The sequence below is a fragment of the Erythrolamprus reginae genome, chromosome 5 (genome assembly GCF_031021105.1).
Source record: "Erythrolamprus reginae isolate rEryReg1 chromosome 5, rEryReg1.hap1, whole genome shotgun sequence".
In the NCBI taxonomy this organism is placed as follows: domain Eukaryota; kingdom Metazoa; phylum Chordata; class Lepidosauria; order Squamata; family Dipsadidae; genus Erythrolamprus; species Erythrolamprus reginae.
In genome coordinates, this window is record NC_091954.1 from 68,726,246 (window position 1) to 68,750,221 (window position 23,976).

The 23,976-nt window shown below is 39.5% G+C and overlaps 1 protein-coding gene across 1 annotated transcript in view; it reads right to left on the minus strand.

Moving 5' to 3' along the window:
- Positions 1–745: 745 nt before the first annotated feature.
- ENTPD1 (ectonucleoside triphosphate diphosphohydrolase 1) overlaps positions 746–23,976 on the minus strand; it is a 62,642-nt gene continuing 39,411 nt past the window's right edge. The window contains exons 3-11 of the mRNA XM_070752972.1: positions 22,077–22,201; positions 20,717–20,834; positions 15,451–15,601; positions 13,331–13,490; positions 10,203–10,439; positions 6,416–6,673; positions 3,818–3,925; positions 3,390–3,527; positions 746–1,745 (exon numbers count right to left, since the gene is read on the minus strand). Coding sequence (XP_070609073.1) covers positions 1,539–1,745; positions 3,390–3,527; positions 3,818–3,925; positions 6,416–6,673; positions 10,203–10,439; positions 13,331–13,490; positions 15,451–15,601; positions 20,717–20,834; positions 22,077–22,201 — 1,502 coding nt within the window. The 3' untranslated portion in view covers positions 746–1,538. The remainder of the gene's footprint in view (positions 1,746–3,389; positions 3,528–3,817; positions 3,926–6,415; positions 6,674–10,202; positions 10,440–13,330; positions 13,491–15,450; positions 15,602–20,716; positions 20,835–22,076; positions 22,202–23,976) is intronic.

A 23,976-nucleotide genomic window follows, 5' to 3' on the forward strand; every position in this document is an offset into this window, starting at 1 on the left:
AGAGTGGCCCAGATGTAGAGGCAGGTTTTCTGCTGGTTGAAGGTCTTTTCAAAGGTTGCTGGATGAATAATGTTACCAGAGGGTAATTTGCTAATCAGCAGACAAACCAGATGAAAAGACTGGCTCATGTGTTACAGGAATGCTGGAAATGCTCTAACTATACAGGTAGTCCTCAATTTACGACCACAATTGAGCTCAAAATTTTATGTTGCCAAGTGAGACATTTGTTAAGTGAGTTTTGCCCCAAACTTTCTTGTCACAGTTGTTAACTGAATCATTGCAGTTGTTAAGCTAGAAACACAGTTGTTAAGTGAATCTGGCTTCCCCATTGACTTTGCGCAAAAGTTGTTCGCATGAACCAGGAACACTGCAACCCATCATAAATACGAACCAGTTACCAAGTGTCTGAATTTTGATCATGGGGATACTACATTTGTTGTAAGTGTGAAAAATGGTCATGTCACTTCTTTAAATGCCATTGTAAATTTAAATAGCCACTAAGTGAACTGTTGTAAATCGAGGACTACCGATATTCCTAGTGTACAATAAAACCTCAGTGCAAATCAAACCATAGTTCCACCCCCCCACCCCCACCCAGGAACATTACTTTGGTGCTTGTAAGAAGGAATTCTTCTTCCACAGGTTCTAAGACCTTAAGAACTTCTGCATTGCAAGCGTGTGAATTCAGTTGCAAAGGGTTTGTTTCCCTCTTCCCCAGTATAGTTTTTGAATAATAATAATACCATTGGATTTTGATCGTATATACTGTGAAATCAAACCTCAGTGCCCAAGAACGTACATAAGGCAGCTGACAGTGAATCCAAACACTTCATAAACAGTTCATCAGTGCAAGGCCTGTTACTCAGGTACTAACTGTTACACATCAGGAATAATTTACTGCTCCTTTTTCTGGCCAAGCTGCAAATTCATAAAGCTGCATTTTGTTCTTTAGCTTTTAGTACAGAGGACTCTTCCCTTCTTTGCCCAGCAATTGATAAGTTATTGTCAAAGATTTTCACATTTAACCTCTTTCATAGACGAATCATTACAAATACCACTACAATGAAATAATACAAATACGATCACAAATCTGATAAAGGACTACTTCAAAACGGTAATTGGGTAGTAGATGGTATTTCTGAATGCTTGTGTTTTTCCCCCCAGTAGAATGAACGAAAACACACGATCGAAGAACAGCTGCAGCTATTGGTATAAGTTAGTCTTTGCAGTGTTCAGCCCACCTGGCTGGGTGTCACTGGTGTATTGCCAGGAGCAAAGCAATGTATGAACGAAGTGGCATACCTGAGAGAAGTGGGGTTTGTTTTAACACAACATGCAAGAATTTATCAACCCTCGATTAAAGTAAGATGAGAAGTGGCTCCTCAATCTGAGGGAGATGAATAGAATGGTAGCATGCTGCTGTTTTGCCATCTGTTGGTGCCAGAGCAAATGATCCAGAAAGCTCTTATATAAACTAGGTATTTCAGCAGAGGATGACCACAGTGTTTCCATAGATGTGTCAAATTTCCTTCCGCATCCTAAATTATTTCTTTTCTCAGGCACTTTGGTTTGTGATATATAATCCATCCTACTAAGAGCAGAGTCATCACTAGAGCAGAGCAGAGGACCATGAGGCTGATAAAACCTGCATGAGACAAGAGGTGTGTGTAGGGCTGTTCTGCCGGGATCATGTTGGTAAGGTTTAGCATATAGCCCAGGGTCCATCCTGCATCACTGTTTTGAACCTGAAATGAAGGAGACAAGAAGAATCGCTCAATGAAGTATCAAACAACTCCAAGAAGACTGGTGCAAACGCTGCAATTTTAAAATTGATTGATTTATTATTTATATTCCGCCTTTAATATTTTTATAAACAACTCAAAACATGAACATATCTAATTTATTTTTATTTATTTATTTATTTATCAGATTTGTATGCCGCCCCTCTCCGTAGACTTGGGGCGGCTAACAACAATAATAAGACAAGATAAACAAATCTAATATTTAAGTTAATTTAAAAACCCCAATTTAAGAAACCAATTATACATACAGACAAACCATGCATAAATTTGCATAAAGCCTAGGGGGAAGTCTCAATTCCCCCGTGTCTGACGACAGAGGTGGGTTTTAAGGAGCTTATGAAAGGCAAGGAGGGTGGGGGCAACTCTGATATCTGTTTGGGAGTTGGTTCCAAAGGGTCGGGGCCGCCACAGAGAAGGCTCTTCCCCTGGGTTCCGCCAAATGACATTGTTTAGTTGATGGGACCCGGAGAAGGCCAACTCTGTGAGACCTAACCAGTCGCTGGGATTCGTGCGGCAGAAGGCGGTCCCGGAGATATTCTGGTCCGATGCCATGAAGGTCTTTGTAGGTCATAACCAACACTTTGAATTGTGATTGGAAACTGATCAGCAACCAATGCAGACTGCGTAGTGTTGGTGTAACATGGGCATATTTAGGAAAGCCCATGATAGCTCTTGCAGCTGCATTCTGCACGATCTGAAGTTTCCGAACACTTTTCAAAGGTAGCCCCATGTAGAGAGCATTACAGTAGTTGAGCCTCGAGGTGATGAGGGCATGAGTGACTGTGAACAGTGACTCCCTGTCCAAATAATACACATTGCTCCTCCTATTTTTCTCAGAACAATGACCATGTAATGTGAGTTGGGCTGTGAGTGATCAGCTTAAGGATGCCTAGTCAGCTTTCATGCCTAAAATGGGACTGGAACTCATAGTTGTCTGGATTGGAACCTTAACCCCTAGAACCAACTGATTCACATGCAACTTTCTCCAACAACTCAGTGGCTGGGTTTGCACAGAGGGGAGCTATGATGTGGGCTCACCCCCATGGCTCTGAATGCTAGCAGAGTCCAGCGCAATTCTGCTACTGACCTGGGCAGGTAGTGAAATCGTGCGCGATTTCTGACCATCCAGAAATTCTGAATAGTGACTAATTTTTTAGAAAATTCAGCAGCCAAGATAAGCATGTTGTGTGAATCCATTCAAAGAGTTACTCCCCGTCTTCAAAGTTCTTAATGTTTTGGGCTCATGATATTGCACTTAACTCCCTACCGCATTGATCTACCTGCTTCATAAAATACTAGAAACCATCTTCTGTATCACACCTGAGTGAGACACACCAAGGTATAAGGCTTTTCAATTGCTGCACCAACACTGTAGATGACCTTGTCACATGAAATGTGAATAGCCTTATCCCTGGATGTCTCTTGAAGATTTATGAAGACATTCTTGTTGTGGCTTCAATTTTTCTTTGGTGTAAAAGATTTTTAACCAAATGATTAATTTTAGAAGGTAGTGTAAGGTTTTTGTGAGCTTCTAAAATTAATCTCCACCACCTCTCCTTAATTTTCACTACTGAATATGAAAGATACCTTCTCCAGGAAGTGGATATTCTGCCATTTTTCCTTAGTGAAGTTGTATCTCTGGTTGAGCAGGGAGATAATATATGTACTTGAGAAACAATATTCGCTCAAGTACTTCTCTTTTACCTTAGGAAATTCGACTTTCACCTGGACAGAGAGAAAGGAAACAAGTTTATTTATTTGACTTTCCCCCTCTTTTATAAAGACTGAGCACTCTGTCTTCCACATAAATGTTAATCCTGGGAGCTATCACAATCCATCTGTGTCTTTTCAAATGGAGAATCTTTTCACATGCCAGGGGGACTCTACATTTGTAGGGTAAACGGATTTAGGGATTTTCCTTCCCCTGCTTTGATTTTTGAATAGAGTTAATTTTACACAATTAGCACTAACTGGAGGCCACTTGCTGCTCTTTTTGTTTGGAAAAAAAGACATACCTCATTCCAGGATTTGGAGCAAAAGTTTTTCACTGTTTCTATCACTTGGTCCATAGGTTTTTCGGTCACATTCAGGAAATTCATTACATAGTAGAAAGCAGAAAATGCCTAAAGAGCAAGTAATATGAAATTATTTGGAAAAGAAAAAAAGGGACTCATTTTTTAATGGTTGGGTTTTTATAAGCCACACAGTCTTAATAAATTGGGGTGTCCTACAAATATTACAGGAGGGGTGTCCTACAAATATTACAAGGTCCAGGAGGGAAGTGTTTTTAATAGGAAAATGAACACAAGAACAAGGGGACACAATCTGAAGTTAGTTGGGGGAAAGATCAAAAGCAACATGAGAAAATATTATTTTACTGAAACTATAGTAGATCCTTGGAACAAACTTCCAGCAGACGTGGTAGATAAATCCACACAGTAACTGAATTTAAACATGCCTGGGATAAACATATATCCATCCTAAGATAAAATACAGAAAATAGTATAAGGACAGACTAGAATGGACCATGAGGTCTTTTTCTGCCGTCAGACTTCTATGTTTCTGTTTCTATAAATAAAAACAAATTATTGCTATTAGCAATATTTAGCATAAAGGAGATATTTTCTGAACAAATATCTGTTCAAATTATTCATCTAATCCACAATTGTCTGTACCCAACGATTGGTTAGAAACCGCACACTAATGTCAACTGGATGAACAAAACATAATTGCTACATTGATATAACATGTTATGTACCAAGAAATAAACCTTAGGTGAGAAATAAGATGCTGGACAACAAACTATTCAACTTTATTTTAGCGAATCACTCTGATTTACATCAGTTTCCAGGGATTTGAGCCACATTACCTTTTTATTAGAGATGACAGACAGTGAATGTCAAACTTTCCAAGTAGCAGCAACTCTACCTCTAAGCCAGGGTTCCCTAAATTTGGCAACTTTAAGATTTATGGACTTCAACTCTCAGAATTCTCCAGCCAGCATAGCTGGAGAACAACAACCGTGGGGCGTCTCCCATTGCTTGATGTCAACAAGTACAGTACATCCAGCACTTTATTTGCAAATAGAAATCACTTGTTAACAATTTAAAAATGGAGGCAGAGTAGAAACATAGAAACATAGAAGACTGACGGCAGAAAAAGACCTCATGATCCATCTAGTCTGCCCTTATACTATTTTTTGTATTTTATCTTAGGATGGATCTATGTTTATCCCAGGCATGTTTAAATTCAGTTACTGTGGATTTACCAACCACGTCTGCTGGAAGTTTGTTCCAAGGATCTACTACTCTTTCAGTAAAATAATATTTTCTCATGTTGCTTTTGATCTTTCCCCCAACTAACTTCAGATTGTGCCCCCTTGTTCTTGTGTTCACTTTCCTATTAAAAACACTTCCCTCTTGAACCTTATTTAACCCTTTGACATATTTAAATGTTTCGATCATGTCCCCCCTTTTCCTTCTGTCCTCCAGACTATACAGATTGAGTTCATGAAGTCTTTCCTGATACGTTTTATGCTTAAGACCTTCCACCATTCTTGTACCCCGTCTTTGGACCCGTTCAATTTTGTCAATATCTTTTTGTAGCTGAGGTCTCCAGAACTGAACACAGTATTCCAAATGTGGTCTCACTAGCGCTCTATATAGCGGGATCACAATCTCCCTCTTCCTGCTTGTTATACCTCTAGCTATGCAGCCAAGCATCCTGCTTTTTTTTCCTACCGCCCGACCACATTGCTCACTCATTTTAGCTATTTCATGAAAAAGAACTTCCAAAGTTCTGCTGGCTTAAGCTACAACAAGACAGAATCTGGGAAAGGGACTCTACCAAGATTCTAGCTTTTTATTAAATTAAATATGCCATCTATATATTCTTGAGGAAATACCTCCCTTTGGGAATTTGTTTTGGATGTTTCCTGCCAGTGGAAATACTATAGCGCTGCATCCACAACTGTCAGGCTCTACACAGTTTCTATTAAAGTAATGTTTATGGAAATATAGTCATTATTATAAAATGGCGTTTTAGTAAAAATGGGTCTCTGGAAAAAAGAGTTAGGAAGGTTTTGGGTTTTTAAAAATAACATTTCCCTTAAGCCAATATTTCTCAATTTTCACAACTTGAAGAAATGTTGTGCAACTCCCAGAATTCCCCAACCATTCAGGGAATTGAAGTCCAGGTATCTTCAAGTCGCCAAAACAGAGCAACACTGCCTTAAATAAACAGGCAGTTGTTTAGACTAAACACATGGTTGCACGTGGAGAATGTCAAATAGGAGCAAATAACAATACTCTTGTAATGATGCCATCACACAAATACCAAGATTTATGACCTCACACCAGCCTTTGTGATAGTGATATGTAATCACATGTGATCAACATGCACCTGTGATCATTTTTATATCCTCTGTTTGCTACAGATGCCCTTTACATCGGTAATTTGATTAGACTGATTTATCTGTGCTTCTATTTTTGCAGTTCAAGCCTGGCTGAATACTACTGCTGAAGATAATAGGGTTAATAATTTTAAAACAAGAAATAGCATCACAGAAATATTTTAGTTCATTGCCAAGCTATCAGTGCGCTAAAAAGACTCACCCCAAATTCTCCAGACACTTCAGGCAAGAAAATGCCATTGAAGGAGCAGCTGGAGTAAAGACAATCTTCAGTATTAAAGATTCCCTGGATGCTTTCTAAGCATTTTTCATAATTCCCATCGCCTTGGATTTGGATCTGAGAATACGGTGCAGTGATGTTTTGTGCTGTGCAGGGATTTGTGGTCAGTTCAAAAACATTAAGTATCCTCACGTATCCTTGGTGGAAACATGGGTCCTGGAGTCTGTCAGTTGTTGAAGACTAAAAAAGTTTAAAAATTCATCAGCAATCACATGAATTCCAGTACATTCATTTTTCAAATTACACCATAGACCATGGCTTACAATCCACAATGGCTAAATTGATAAAAAAAATCTTATTAAGCCAAAACAAAATCAACCAAAGTTTGCATTATGCATAACTTATTATGCAAACAAATCAATGCCTGCCTTGAATCTACATTTATACTCTTATTTACTCGTATTTATACATTTATAATCTTGAAGCCTTACATATTTTATATATGTATTCATTTTTTAAAAACTGATAAACACGCTCAATGATTAAATGAAGGAAATACTTTCGGAAGAAAAAATATTACAATCCACTATGTACGTATGCTTACATGCAGTGTTCCTACAAATGTTTCCTTGTTTGTGTGTTTATCTATTTATTACATTTGCTACCAACTCACATTTTAGGCAACTCTGAGTGGATTACATTAAAAATAAAGAAAACTATCCTCAAGATTCAATACCATATTGGCCTGAGATGAAGACATAAACTCCTAATATAAGAATAAGTCAAAGTTCTTCTATGCCTGTTACTTTAAATTCAAATCACTGTTGAGCTGAGCCAAATAATAAAAGTAAAAAGGGACATAAGAAGTGTTCAGTTAATTTTGAACCAGTCCTCTGAATCTTGATTCTGTAAGGCAGTGTTTCCCAACCTTGGCAACTTGAAGATATCTGGACTTCAACTCCCAGAATTCCCCAGCCAGCATTTGCTGGCTGGGGAATTCTGGGAGTTGAAGTCCAGATATCTTCAAGTTGCCAAGGTTGGGAAACACTGCTGTAAGGTGTATTCCCATACTCTCTATACGGAGTACATATCCAACTACTGACTGAGATGAAGGAAATTGTAGATCAATATAACTAGATGTCATTAAACAAAGAAAAACTATTTTGGTGGTACAGTGTTCCACTGATTTTCGCGGGTTCAAACTTCGCGAAAAGTCTATACCACGGTTTTTCAAAAATATTAATTAAAAAATACTTCGCGGGTTTCCCCCCCTATACCATGGTTTTTCCCGCCCGATGACGTCATATGTCATTGCCAAACTTTCATCCGCCTTTAATAAATATTTTTTAAAATAAACTTTAATAAATAAACATGGTGAGTAATAATCTAAATGGTTGCTAAGGGAATGGGAAATTGCAATTTAGGGGTTTAAAGTGTTAAGGGAAGGCTTTTGATACTCTGTTCATAGCCAAAAATAGTGTATTTTCTTCCACATCTCTACTTCGGGAAATTCGACTTTCGCAGGCCGTCTCGGAACGCATCCCCTGCGAAAATCGAGGGAACACTGCATAATGTGATTATGGTGCAAATAAAAAGATATGAAAATAATTAGCAGCAGAAATTGCTATTCAGTTCTCCCCCCCGCCCCCAATTCACAAAACAACTAGTGTTCTGCAGGAATATTGTCTGACACAGCTGAGGCATGCTTTTCTCTTACATTCCCAGTTATTGTATATAACACAATATGTACTGGAATGTTCTATTTCACAGTTTGACTGGAGAAAAGAGTAAAGTTATTAAAGCACAGCCATATCTTGTTAGCTACAGCTAGTTAGAAGGTAAGGTATCTGCAGAGAGACTGGACAGGGGGGAAATTATAAAAGCAGATTTGTATTATGATACAAACTCTACCCCATTTGTCATACATTGTGGCATCCTACAAGTATCAAGTTTGTATCACAATGATGTACTTTCATTGGATCCTATCCTGAGCATACCTCTTATGGGAGGCAGTATAATTGGCAAGGTCAGTATTCTGAGGTTTTTTGAATTAGATTCTCTGGTCTGATGGGCTAGTGCTGGCTCACTGGCTAAAGTTTTCCTTTTATGCTTAGTAAGTCTTATTTTCTGAGGACAAAATTGACCTTTCCAGAACAGTCAAAATCTTATTGTATAAAAGGATTACAACATAATGGCATTATATGCAGTCCTTGAGAGACTGTTCCAAGTTACAGTGGCACTGAAAAGAGTGACTGACAGCTGGTCCTTTGGGACTATTGCAGCATCCACAGTGTTACCTGATCAAAATTCAGGGGTTTGGCAACGGGTACATATTTATGATGGTTGCAATGTCCTGGGGACATGTGATCACCATTTGCAACCTTCCCAGACAGCTTCTGACAAGCAAAGCCAATGGGGTAAGCAAAATCCGCTTAACTGCAGTGATTTGTTTTAACAACTATAGCAAAAAGGTTGTAAAGTAGGGTGCAACTCTTTTAACAACCACATTGCATAGGAAATTCTGCCCCAAAATTTATTTATTTATTTATTTATTTATTCATTCATTCATTCATTCATTCATTCATTCATTCATTCATTCATTTATTCATTCATTCTATTTATATGCTGTTCAGAGCGGCTAACAGCAGCCATAAATACAACATTAGTAAAAAAAAAGCAATAATAAAACAACAATAAAATCAACAATGCTTATTTATTTATTTATTTATTCATTCATTCATTCTATTTATATGCTGTTCAGAGCGGCTAACAGCAGCCATAAATACAACATTAGTAAAAAAAAGCAATAATAAAACAACAATAAAATCAACAATGCTTATTTATTTATTTATTTATTCATTCATTCATTCTATTTATATGCTGTTCAGAGTGGCTAACAGCAGTCATAAATACAACAGTACTAAAAAAGCAATAAAAAAACAACAATAAAATCAACAATGCTTATTCATTCATTCATTCATTCATTCATTCATTCATTCATTCATTCATTCATATGCTGTTCAGAGTGGCTGACAGCAGTCATAAATACAACAGCAGTAAAAAAAGCAATAAAAATACAACAATAAAATCAACAATACAGTAAAAATAATAGTATCATCAAAAAAACATACATACTTGCAGTCAATCTAATTCCAGACCCGCTGGAAAAGCCAGGTTTTAACGGCTTTCCGGAAGACCAATAGGGAGGAGATAGTGCGTATCTCTGGGGGCAGTTGATTCTACAGAGTCAGAGCCGCCGCAGAGAAGGCTCTTCCCCGAGGTCCTGCCAACCAACATTGTTTAGCAGACAGGACCTGGAGAAGGCTGACTCTGTGGGTCCTTACTGGCTGCAGCGATAGAGGAGGGAGGAGGCAATCTGGCCCTGAACCATTTAGGGCTTTAAAGGTAATAGCCAACACCTTGAATTGCAGTCAGAGACTGACTGGCAACTAATGCAGCTCGCATAAAGATGGAGTAATATGGGCATACTTTGGTACACCCGTTAATACACGCCCCGCTGCATTTTGCACCAGCTGAAGTTTCTGAATGCTTCAAGGGTAGCCCCATGTAGAGCACATTGCAATAGTCAAGACGAGAGGTGATGAGAGCATGAGTGACTGTGCAGAGCAGCTCTTGGTCAAGGTAGGGCGGCAAATGTAATTGTTAAATCGAGGACTATCTGTACTAAAGGAAGCAAACTACTGGATAGGCAGGCTGTATCAGTTTCATTACACACCATCTAAGAAAAGAATTGATACCCATTACTTACACGAACATCCTGTAACAGCTTGAGTCGAAGAGCTTGGTCCTTCCCATAACATAAGAAGCTATGTGTATATACCATATATTCCTTGCCATAGAGATGGAAATGTATTATATCTGTTGGTAATTCAATCTTATCTGGATCGGGTACGAAGGTAATCTGGGTAGATGCTCCTCCAAGATCCAGTGCGCCTGTTGTCGTGCTTTTGAAGAAAGCATTTGCAAATACTCTTGGCCAGATAGACTGCAAGAACAACAAATTGGAGAGTTAGACCGAGAGATATAATTGCAAGACCGGGGGGACTACAGCAGGACAGCCATGTGGTCATAATCTCTTCTCTATTTTATTTATGTATTGAATTTATATTGCTGCTTATTCACCCATGGCAACTCAACGTGGCTTACAGCAGTGTTTCCCAACCTTGGCAACTTGAAAATATTTGGACTTCAACTTCCAGAATTCCCCAGCCAGCGAATGCTGGCTGTGGAATTCTGGGAGTTGAAGTCCAAATATCTTCAAGTTGCCACGGTTGGGAAACACTGGCTTACAGAATATAAAACCACATTTAAAACAATAAAAACTAACAAAAAGAATTAAATAAATTAATAGAGTACAATGTAACAAAATCACACATACACACACCTCCCATCCCCTTCCCCGGCGATAGCAGATCACAAAGGCCATTTAATGGGCTCCATCCTGCTCTGGGTTCCCCAGGCACGCTGGCAGAACCAGGTCTTCAACGCCTTCCAAAAGGGCATTAGAGTGGGTGCCATTCTAATCTCTGGGGAAATGATGTTCCAGAGAGGGAGCCACCACAGAGAAGGCTCTTCTCCTGGGTCCCACCAGGTATATCTCCCCTAAGGACGGGACCTGCAACATTCCCTGCCTCCCTGTTCTGATGGGTCGGTTAGATGTGACTGGCAAGAGACTGGTCGCAACCCATTTTTCCAGAATGAAGAAATTAGAATAAAGGCATTATATTTTAGGAAGCAAATTCCAATGGATAGTTATGAAGACTTTGTAAGTGTAAAAACAATGGAGCAAATTACTAAATTACAGGCACCCATTTGCTATATCAGTTGAAGCTGAAGTGGGGAGCCTCTATCAAGCATGCTGTTGTATGGGATTTGGGTCAGTATTCTTGCAGGATACTGACTGGCCAGATTACTTGTGAGATCGCCTTCTGCCGCATGAGTCCCAGCAACCGGTCAGGTCCCACAGAGTCGGCCTTCTCCAGGTCCCATCAACTAAACAATGTCACTTGGCAGGGCCTAGGGGAAGAGCCTTCTTTGGGGGGGGGGGCTATGGAATCAGCTCCCCACAGAGATTTGCACTACCCCTACCCTCATCGCCTTTCGCAAGAGTCTTAAGACTAACTTAGGCCACCAAGCTTGGGGTGATTAGACCTCAGCCCCCCGGCCAATGAATGTTCTTGTATGGCTGTTGTTTGAATGGGTATGACTGACTGACTGACTGACTGACTGACTGACTGACTGACTGACTGACTGACTAAATAAATAAATAAATAAATAAATAAATAAATAAATGGTGTTGTGGTTAGCTCTGGCCCTGCTCCTGCCCCAAGGTCTGTGGATGTGGGGGAGACATCCACATGCTGCAAGCCTGTTCCCCCCCCCCCGGTGGAATCTGCTGATGAAGGCTCCTCTGACCAAGAAGACATGAGTGACAGGGAGGAGGAGAGTGTGGCAGACAGCTCAGAAGGAGATCAATTATCTAGCTCCTCCTTGGATTCAGAACAAGAGTTAATGATACAGCCACGCATGCGGAGAGCGATGCATAGGCAGCAACAACTGAGAGATTATTATCAAAGAAAATGAGGCCACCTGTGGTTGGGTGGGGCTGTGGTAATTAGTGAGGCTGCTATAAATAGCAGCCTGTGGGTTTGGCCATTGTGGAGGATTATCTGATCATTGTGTTTCGTGACTGCTTTACTGACTTTGACTTTTTGTGTGCTGATTTTCCCCCGCTTTGAAACTAAACCAGGGCAAAGTGTGTGTCACTTTGTGAAAGAAGAAGGACTGTGAATTGCCTCACAGCTGCAAGCTAAGTATCACAGAACTGATAAGGGACTTGTACAAATTACCAGTTTGTTTGGAGACGAGTGCTCTTTGCTATACCAAAAGAGGGCTTGGTTTAAGTGAATTTTCATTATAAAGAACATTGTTTTGAATTTTCATACATCCGTGTGTCTGAAATTTGTACCTGTAAATTTTTGGGAAGATTCTACCAGAGAGCCCGACAGAATAGACTGGATAGATAGATAGATAGATAGATAGATAGATAGATAGATAGATAGATAGATAGATAGATAGATAGATAGAAAGATAGACTGGATAGATAGATAGATAGATAGATAGATAGATAGATAGATAGATAGATAGATAGATAGATAGATAGATAGATAGATAGATAGATAGATAGATAGATAGATAGATAGACTGGATAGATAGATAGATAGATAGATAGATAGATAGATAGATAGATAGATAGATAGATAGATAGATAGATAGATAGATAGATAGATAGATAGATAGACTGGATAGATAGATAGATAGATAGATAGATAGATAGATAGATAGATAGATAGATAGATAGATAGATAGATAGATAGATAGATAGATAGATAGATAGATAGACTGGATAGACTAGATAGATAGATAGATAGATAGATAGATAGATAGATAGATAGATAGATAGATAGATAGATAGATAGATAGATAGATAGATAGACAGACAGACAGACAGACAGACAGACAGACAGACAGACTGGATAGATAGATAGATAGATAGATAGATAGATAGATAGATAGATAGATAGATAGATAGATAGATAGATAGATAGAGATAGATAGACTGGATAGATAGATAGATAGATAGATAGATAGATAGATAGATAGATAGATAGATAGATAATAAACAAGAAAAGAAACAAACAAATCCTCTTCCAACCCTATCAAAAATCCTGGGGGATTTGTTACATTATATTCCATTTTAATGTTTGATAGTCACCTATAGCTCTGAATAGAATTGAAGAATGAAAGGACTCTCGAAAAAAACAAATCAAATGAGAATTCCTGGTCATCACTTGCTTTTCTGACATGTCATATTACCTCTGTAAATTTGCCCAGTAAGTAATTAAGGGTGATCCAACCATAAGCACCTTCTTCTTTACCACTGAGAATCCTGACGCCCTGGAACTTGAAGGGATATATACGCAATGTTTCCTCCACTGCAGAGAGAACCCTCTCAGCAGCATCCTTGTTTTTCAAACTGCATGTAAAAAAAAGAGAGGGAATTATATAGGATTTCTTAGGAACAGTTCTCATATTTTATTTCTCATATTTTCTTCTTGAAAATGGTGAGAGAATAAGAAACATATTACCCAAAACGATTTTAGAAGACGGGAGAAGCAGAAAAGATTCATCTAGTCTATTGCTCCATTAAAACCTTCAGCCTTTTCCTGATTACTTTCGTATACGATTCTTAAAATACAAATTCTTGTATAAGAATTTGCAAGCAATTCTCTGCTTTCTGAATATGATCTATAGGTAGGAGTCACCCCAAAAGATCGTCTCCAAGGTCTTTATTGACTGTGGCAACACTGGCATAGAAAGAAGGCAGGTGGTCTGTGGAACAGGTGCCTCAAACCAGTGTTTCCCAACCTTGGCAACTGGAAGATATTTGGACTTCAATTCCCAGAATTCCCCAGCCAGCGAATGCTGGCTGGGGAATTCTGGGAGTTGAAGTCCAAATATCTTCAAGTTGCCAAGGTTGGGAAACATTGGCTTACAGAATATAAAACCACATTTAAAACAATAAAAACTAACAAAAAGAATCAAATAAATTAATAGAGTACAATGTAACAAAATCACACACACACACACCTCCCATCCCCTTCCCCGGTGATAGCAGATCACAAAGGCCATTTAATGAGCTCCATCCTGCTCTGGGTTCCCTAGGCACGCTGGCAGAACTAGGTCTTCAGCGCCTTCCGGAAGGGCATTAGAGTGGGTGCCATTCTAATCTCTGGGGAAATGATGTTCCAGAGAGAGGGAGCCACCACAGAGAAGGCTCTTCTTCTGGGTCCCACCAGGTATATCTGGTTGGGACAAATGCTGGCTGGGGAATTCTGGGAGTTGAAGTCCAAATATCTTCCAGTTGCCAAGGTTGGGAAACACTGCCTCAAACAATGGCACATCCTTATTTAGCAGTGCCTTATGGCAGAATTAGAGATATCACAGTTTAAATATAATAAATATCTTCTGTTCCAACCCTCACTGGCTTTTGTGAGCTATTCCACAAAACCAATGAAGCTGAAGGAATATAGGAAACACGATTGCATGCAACGTTGTTGTGCTAGATCCACAAATATATCCTAAAGAACTTCCCTTTATTTATATAATTGGACACTGAAATACATTCCCAGGTAACTGAATACACAAATAGCGAGTTAGCAAAATGCAAGCATTTACATGGGGCTACCTTTGAAAAGAGTTCGGAAACTTCAGATCATGCAGAATGCAGCAAGAGCTATCATGGGTTTTCCCAAATATGCCCATGTCACACCAACACTCTGCAGTCTGCATTGGTTGCCGATCAGTTTCCGGGCACAATTCAAAATGTTGGTTATGACCTATAAAGCCCTTCATGGCACCGGACCAGAATATCTCCGGGACTGCCTTCTGCCGCACGAATCCCAGCGACCAGTTAGGTCTCACAGAGTTGGCCTTCTCCGGGTCCCGTCAACGAAACAATGTCGTTTGGTGGGACCCAGGGGAAGAGCCTTCTCTGTGGCGGCCCCGACCCTCTGGAACCAACTCCCCCCAGATATCAGAGTTGCCCCCACCCTCCTTACCTTTCGTAAGCTCCTTAATACCCACCTCTGTCGTCAGGCATAGGGGAATTGAGACTTTCCCTCCCCCTAGGATTATAAAATTTATGCATGGTATGTTAGTATGTATGATTGGTTTCTAAATTGGGGTTTTAAATTAACTTAAATATTAGATTTGTTTACATTGTATTATTATTGCTGTGAGCCGCCCCGAGTCTGCGGAGAGGGGCGGCATACAAATCTGATTAATAAATAAAAATAAATAAATACATTTCAGGGGAAACTGATAAAAAGTCCCTATCGTGACCAATCCAAATAAATATTTAAAAGCCTCTTTTCTCTGAGCTCATTTCTATGAAACATTTTTAAAAAAAGTGCAGGCTTCTTTTCCTAGGGTACCTGAGCAGCCGCATGCCAGCTGTTGCTCCTAGGTAAACAGGTGTCTCCTGATGCTTCACTTGTGGCACAATCTCCTTTGCTGAATCCATACAATGCTTTAGGGGGACACTGGCATTTTCCACAGCATTAGCATATGATGAGATACCTGGACCTGAAAGAAGAAAAGCAGAGTATTTTCAACTGTTTTGATTTCAGAGGTATATATTCTGTGCAATATCTTTTTCTCTAATTAATCCTTTTTTCTCCCCGAAATAAAAGCTGAGTTAGCCAACCTCCTCCATAGTTGCATCTGTAGTTGGTGCGCATCTTTGTATGTTAATCTGGTATCCATTAATACAGACAATCTTGTTAATTGCTCAGCTAGGCCCATACTGCGTGATGTCCTTTTTTGGGGTCCTCTCCTTGAGTGTTACATCATATACTTTGATTTATAATGGCCCATTTTAGTCCACTTATTCCCAAAACATCCAGCTTATAATTAGTGTTGGGTGAACCCGTTGAAGTTTGGTTTCGGCGGGTTCGGGCGAACTTGACGTTGGAGTTCGGGTAGGTTCACCGAACCCGAATCCCAACCCCTCTGGCCCAGTGAGAGGCGAAGCGCTGGACAGGGGGGAGGTGTCAGGCTCCATCAATCGGGCGATGGCCCTGCCCCTAGTACTCTCTGGTTTCGGCGGCTCCTGGCCATTGCCTGCTTGATGGAGCCTGACACACACACCCCGTCCAGCGCTTTGCCTCCCGCCGGGCAAGAGGTTCTGCCGGGCCGGCTTCTGAGGATCCTGGCGGGCAGCTTCAAGCGGGCGATGGCTGGGAGCCTCCCCCTCCCACCCACTGCCTGCTTGAAGCTGCTGGCCGGGATCCTGAATAGCTGGCCGGCAGAACCTGCCTCCCCACCCCTCTGGCCCGGTATGAGGCGAAGCGCTGGGGTGAGGTCAGGCTCCGGTTCTGGAGTCACCCCTTCTGCCCCCCCAAGCCAAGTTAGCGGCTTGAGCCTCAGAGCCCTCCCCACTTCCCACTCCCGCCCACCGCGGTATTCGAGCAACCGCTGAACCTGAACATGGACTTCTGGAAAAGTCTGGGTTCGGGTTGCCGAACCCCGCAAAGTTCGGCACGGACCCAAACTATGCAGGTCCGGTTCACCCAACACTACTTATAATGCTTTTGACCACATCAGGTTTTTCCTGGTTAATGTTTTTAACATTCTGTGCTTCAGGTGAATGTGTACAATACAATAAGAAGCTCCTCTTTCAATAGTTGTGTCTAGCAGAGACATGTACATGAGGGGGGAGGGGAACGGAGGGCTACAGTCAAAGGTTTTTGTGAAAATAATCAAAACAGCATTGCAGTATGAACTTTACCCCTTTCATGTGTGTGTGTGTGTGTGTGTGTGTGTGTAGCATTACCATACAAGCACAAAAGGATGGAGCTTGCCCTGTGGCTGTGCAATGTTGCTTTTGTCATCTGTCCTTCTTAACCGCACTCCCTCCCTTCCCCCAATGCTCTCTAAGACTTCCTTGTGGTTTTGGACTGGTAACATGATCATTTTAAGATCTACTTGTGAAAAGTTCGGTGCTCTTTACCTATGGATCTTTAGTAAGTCTAGGAGCATCTTCCAATCTCGTAACTCATCATCGGGCACTTAAACGGGTCCAGACATTTCACTTACATCTTCAAATTATCTTAGCAACTATCAAGGTCCACAGGCAGCCTGATTGTAAATCTAACTCCCTCCACCTAACTAATCCTTATTTAGGCCTTGGCCCACTTAGCAAAAGACTCACAGACATGACTCAGAAAAGTTAGTCTCTTTAGCGCAGACATGAGTGAAGTCATATAATACATATTATTATTCCGCTGCAGTGTGCAGAAATCAAAGCCCTGATACAGAACTTTATTCAAAGGTTTGAATTTTTGGCTTTTTCATTGCACTTTTACACTCTACCTTTGATACCTGATCGATGTTGCTAAAAAACAGTTTGAATCTGGGAACAGTTCTGCTCTCACCAACCTTATTCCTTACTCCAGTAAGTAGAAATGTTTTTTCTTTTATGTCTTGGAGTTTCTCCTACATAGATTGGTTTCTGTCATGCTTGCCACTTCTATTTATGGAATACTTTTACTAGCTTTTTTGTGTTGTTACTTTTGTTTTGCTAATTCCCTTTTGTGTTGTTACTCTGTTGTTTCTGACCCTATTATGAAGCCTGACCCCAGCTGGCATTATTATGAACCAAGGTGACACAGTGGGTAGAGTGCGGTACTGTAGGCCACTAAAGCTGACTGCTAGATCCTCAGGTCAAATCTCATCACTGGCTCAAGGTTGACTCAGCCTTCCATCCTTCTGAAGTAGATAAAATGAGGACCCAGATTGTGGGGGAATAGGCTGGCTCTGTTAAAAAGTGCTATTGTTAACACGTTGTAAGCCGCCCTGAGTCTAAGGAGAAGGGCGGCATTAAAAAAATCAAATAGATAGATAGATAGATAGATAGATAGATAGATAGATAGATAGATAGATAGATAGATATTACAGTATTATTATTATTATTATTATTATTATTATTATTATTATTGTTTATTAGATTTGTATGGTGCCCCTCTCCGTAGACTCGGGGCAGCTCACAGCAATGATAAAAGCAATATACAATGACAAATCTAATAGTTAGAATCTAAAATAACAATAATTCATTTTAAAAAAGTCTAAAAAACAAGAAACCCCAATATATAAAAAACATACATACAGTCGTATCACACACACACACACACACACACAAAAACCTACATAGGCAGGGGGAGATGTTTCAGTTCCCCCACGCTTGACGACACAGGTGGGTTTTAAGGAGTTTACGAAAGGTAAATAGATAGATGGATAGATGGATGGATGGATGGATAGATAGATAGATAGATAGATAGATAGATAGATAGATAGATAGATAGATAGATAGATAGATAGATCAGAGATACTAAAAATATCAAGTCTTCCCACTAAATTAAGATGGTAATTCCTAGACAGGATAACTATGATCAGCTCAAATTAAAAATACTCAGTATCTACTGTACTGTACATGCACATACTCAATTTAATTGAAAATAGCAATAATTTACAGTGTTGCTGAGTTGCCCAGAAGCTCTTAAATTATGACCTGTGCCTCAAATTAACCTTTACATTTACATTAGTCAAGAGAGTTTTGCATTATAATAGATTGAATTAGTCACTGTTATGTTTTTTATTTATCTAATGTTTTTACCCCTCCCTATAGATTTTTTAAAACTTGTGTGTGCATACATAAGCAAACATACATTAGCTTTTAAAAATGCATTTTTATGTGTTTTTTTTATTTTGTGTAATTTCTGTTTCTTTTTTAGGTTTTAAAAAATAAAGTTAGTCTATGGGCATAACAAAAATGTAATGGTCCTGCAAATCTGTGTAAGAATATAAATTGCGTCCTTTGACACAGTTTAGGATTCACTCCAAGGAACACAAATTACAATTTTAATGTGGTGTTTTTCAGCAGTGAAAGATTGTTCAGGGTTACAAGAGCAAGTGCTTTTTCTTTCCCTTCTCCTGTCTCACATATACACTATTCCCATTCAATTGCTTAAATTCAGTAATGTTAACTCTTAAATTGTATTAAAGGACTAAAAGAATCTTACAGTATTAAACCCTGATTTGCCACAAGGATCTGTTCTGGGTCCTATTCTTTTTAATATATTTGTGAGTGACATAGGGGAAGGTTTGGTAGGGAAGGTTTGCCTATTTGCCGATGACTCTAAAGTGTGCAATAGGGTTGATATTCCTGGAGGCGTCTGTAATATGGTAAATGATTTAGCTTTACTAGATAAATGGTCTAAGCAATGGAAACTGCAGTTTAATGTTTCCAAATGTAAAATAATGCACTTGGGGAAAAGGAATCCTCAATCTGAGTATTGTATTGGCAGTTCAGTGTTGGCAAATACTTCAAAAGAAAAGGATTTAGGGGTAGTGATTTCTGACAGTCTCAAAATGGGTGAACAGTGCAGTCAGGCGGTAGGGAAAGCAAGTAGGATGCTTGGCTGCATAGCTAGAGGTATAACAAGCAGGAAGAGGGAGATTATGATCCCACTATATAGAATGCTGGTGAGACCACATTTGGAATACTGTGTTCAGTTCTGGAGACCTCACCTACAAAAAGATATTGACAAAATTGAACGGGTCCAAAGACGGGCTACAAGAATGGTGGAAGGTCTTAAGCATAAAACGTATCAGGAAAGACTTAATGAACTCAATCTGTATAGGCTGGAGGACAGAAGGAAAAGGGGGGACATGATCGAAACATTTAAATATATTAAAGGGTTAAATAAGGTCCAGGAGGGAAGTGTTTTTAATAGGAAAGTGAACACAAGAACAAGGGGACACAATCTGAAGTTAGTTGGGGGAAAGATCAAAAGCAACATGAGAAAATATTATTTTACTGAAAGAGTAGTAGATCCTTGGAACAAACTTCCAGCAGATGTGGTAGATAAATCCACAGTAACTGAATTTAAACATGCCTGGGATAAACATATATCCATCCTAAGATAAAATACAGAAAATAGTATAAGGGCAGACTAGATAGACCATGAGGTCTTTTTCTGCCGTCAGACTTCTATGTTTCTATGTTTCTATGTTTTATCCATTGTTGATTAGGTCTGGGCTGTGCTATTTCCTGTCCCTCTCCCCCCTGAATCTGTTCCCTCCTTCCTGCCCTCCAGTGTAGTCCATCGCACTACCTCCCTCTTTGTAAACACATTCCCTCCCAGGTAAACCAGACAGAAAACATGATTAGACAAACAAATTTCAGTTTATTTTAAGGCTAGACTCTTGCATGGGGGAATTGAGGCATCCCACCCCCCCGGGCCTATACAATTTATGTATGGTATGTTTGTGTGTATGTCTGCTTTAATAATGGGGGTTTTAAATGTTTTTTAAATTTATTAGATTTGTTATGAATTGTTTTATTGTATGCTGTGAGCCGCCCTGAGTCTACGGAGAGGGGCGGCATACAAATCTAATAATTAAAATAATAATAAATAATAAATGAAATAAATTCTGAAAGTACAAATTTCCTGCCACCACTTTTAACTACATGGTCAATTAGGATGAGTCCTTCCTAAATTTATTTCTCTGTTAAACCCATAGGGGTTCCTGTCTCTCTTGTCTGTTCCTCAGCAGTATCTGTTTTGTTCATTCACAATTCCATCATATTCCATGGAGATGGTCAATTTATTACAAACGGTCAATTTTCCCATTTCTTACCTTCTACGTTACATACATGAATCTGATGCACCATTCCTGTATTATTCTCTTTCTCAGCTGGCCATTCATATACATACACATTAGTGTGGGAAGAACCGGCATCCAACACAATACCATACTGTAGGAGAGAAAAACTCACAAATTTGCTTTTTAGATTTCAGGGTACGTACTGAGAGATGATGATAAAATGTACCTTTGAGAACAGGGTCACATAGTGTATTTCTCTTACAAATAGAATCACATTTTCAGGGGGACATTTATAAAATTGAACCCAGCCATGTAGTTTGGACGAACAAATGACTATAGAGCCTTGGAGAGAAGACTTTCAGTGTAGAAAAGTTCACACCACCCAAACTTGGTAATTAGTTCCACCATTAAGTTGTAGTTATTAGGAATTTTATACACCATAAGGTTGCTTTGGAAATTGTTAGAATAAAAGGGAAACTAGGAATTGCTAGAACAAAATGGAATGACAGTGGTACAGTTGAGGAAGGCTAGAGTCTAAAACTGTTACAGTACTTGTAAGTAGGGGATAAGATATACAGTGATACCTCGTCTTACAAACGCCTCATCATACAAACTTTTCGAGATACAAACCTGGGGTTTAAGATTTTTTTGCCTCTTCTTACAAACTATTTTCACCTTACAAACCCATTGTCACCGCTGGGATGCCCCGCATCCGGACTTCTATTGCTAGCAAAGTACCCGTTTTTGCGCTGCTGGGATTCCCCTGAGGCTCCCCTCCATGGGAAACACCACCTCCGGACTTCTGTGTTTTTGTGATGCTGCAATTTCACTGATGTTCCCTTCGCTGGGAAACCCCACCTCCGGACTTCCGTTGCTAGCGAAGCGCTCGTTTTTGCGATGCTGGGATTCCCCTGCTGTGATTCCCCTGCAGCATCGCAAAAACACAGAAGTCTGGAGGTGGGATTTCCCATGGAGGGGAGTCTCAGGGGAATCCCAGCAGCACAAAAACAGGTGCTTCGGCTGGCAAAATGGGTGAGTTTTGGGCTTGCACGCATTAATCGCTTTTCCATTGATTCCTATGGGAAACATTGTTTCGTCTTACAAACTTTTCGCCTTAAGAACCTCGTCCCGGAACCAATTAAGTTTGTAAGACAAGGTATCACTGTACTGGACTTAAAAATGAGAACATTCTTTATGCTGTGGGCAATCTTTCCAGGATTCTATTGGAATAGAAAGGGAGAGATTTCTGGTGCCTGGAGCATCCAACAAAAAGAAGCATGCAATAGTGAATGCATTAACACATATCTGAATTTAATCTTCACGTGGGCTCTTCATTTATGTCTAATAGGATTAGAAACACGGCAGTTCAGCAGGAAAGTTTTCTATAACTTACTTTACGGTTCCTGGTGGAAGATAAATTCTGTGTGATAGCCACGGTGATTAAAGTAATAAGAGCCGCCAACAACAATAATCCAATAACAATGTATTTCAGATGACAATATTTTCTCAGCATGATACCTGCAATTACAACAGAAGACAAAATAGGATTAGAAACAATACAACTCAGAATGTTGCAATATGTCTCACACAGGAACACCTTTTCCACATATATTTTTTTATTATTAACTCTCAATTTAGAGTCGAGTCAAATTGGGCTGTGCTATAGGAAGGATGAGAGGCTCTAAAACAGCACTTCTCAAACTTTCCAAACTTTCCAAGATATGTGGACTTTGATACTCAGGATTCCTCAGTCAGCATGCTGAGGAATTCTGGGAGTTGAAGTCCACACATCTAAAAGTTGCCAAGGTTAGAAAACACTGTCAAAAGCAATTCCATTGTTTCTGAAGTCTAGCACTACAGGCATTTACTGTCACTCGACATTTAATAGAGGGAAGATCACAGCCCAGCTGCACAATCCCCTCTTCCTCTGCTTTATTTTGGGTTTCTACATATCTATTCCGGGATCAATGCAGCTGGAGATCTAAAATTCCAAAACAAATTATTTCCAGCCTTTTTCCTGGCTTAGACTTCACTCTACTGTTGCCAGCAGTTTGAAACGGTTGGAATTTTGTCAAAATGTCATTTAGCGACTGATGTTTATTCCATAAATATAATGGTTTTGAGCCATATTTAGACATTTGTTACTTTCATGAAGTTGCCAGTTTACTATTCCCAGGTTTCGTGTTAATATACACGCATACATGAATCTTTTTAGCAGTTCTAGCTTAAAGGTGGGAGAAGTTATTTCCCTTTCCCACTTTGATGCCAATTTCTCTAACATCACAAAGGCTCAAAATATCAAAGTTCAAGATAGAATGTCAAATAGAATATAACAACTGCATTTATGTTAGAAATTCTACTAAATGGGGAGAGATAAGAAACAGATTTCAGATTCCCAAGTTTTAGATCAGGAAACATACATATATTATTATATTTGCTTGTTTCTTCTCCCCAGCAAGCTGTAAATTAACACCTTTCTGGGCCTCTAACTACTTGCACCAAATTATCATACAATTTGTGCTGATGTCAGCCCTTCATAGTAGACCAGCTCAGGAAACAGGCTCTACAGGAAGACTAGAACTGTACTGAGATGGGCTATATCTCAGTAAAGGTGTTTTTCCTTGGCTCTTTCTTATATTCCAGAGATTTCAGGGGTGGGGGATCAGAGTCCTCCTCTTTGAAATTTCTCTATGTTTCTTCTGCACCTGCTGTTTCTATAATGGAATCCGGATTCTTTCTCCAAGCTCATTTCCCTATCAATCTACAACCAGCAACATCTTTTTCTACATGTCACCATGATGTTGTCCTGGTTTCACCTCCAACCCACAGGCGGAAATGTTTTGTGCTATTCTGCTATTAAAGAAGTGTTTTTCCTTTTAAACTGGTATTGCCTTTCGTAAACTCCTCAAAACCCACCCCTATCGTCAAGAGTGGGCGAAGTGAGACATCTCCCCCTGCCTATGTAGTTTTAGTGCATGATATGATTGTATGTATGTTTTTTATATTGGGGTTCCTTGTTTTTAGATTTTTTAAATGTACAATTGCTATTTTAGATTTTAAATTATTAGATTTGTCAATACATATTGTTCTTTATCACTGTTATGAGCCACCCCGAGTCTACGGGGCATACAAATCTAAATAATAATAATAATAATAATAATAATAATAATAATAATAATAATAATAATAATAATAATAATAATTGACAATTTGCTTTTTTAAAAATAAGATCCTCATGAGAGAAAAGAGGAATAAACACTGATTTTTGATGGGCATAAACAAACAAACATTAT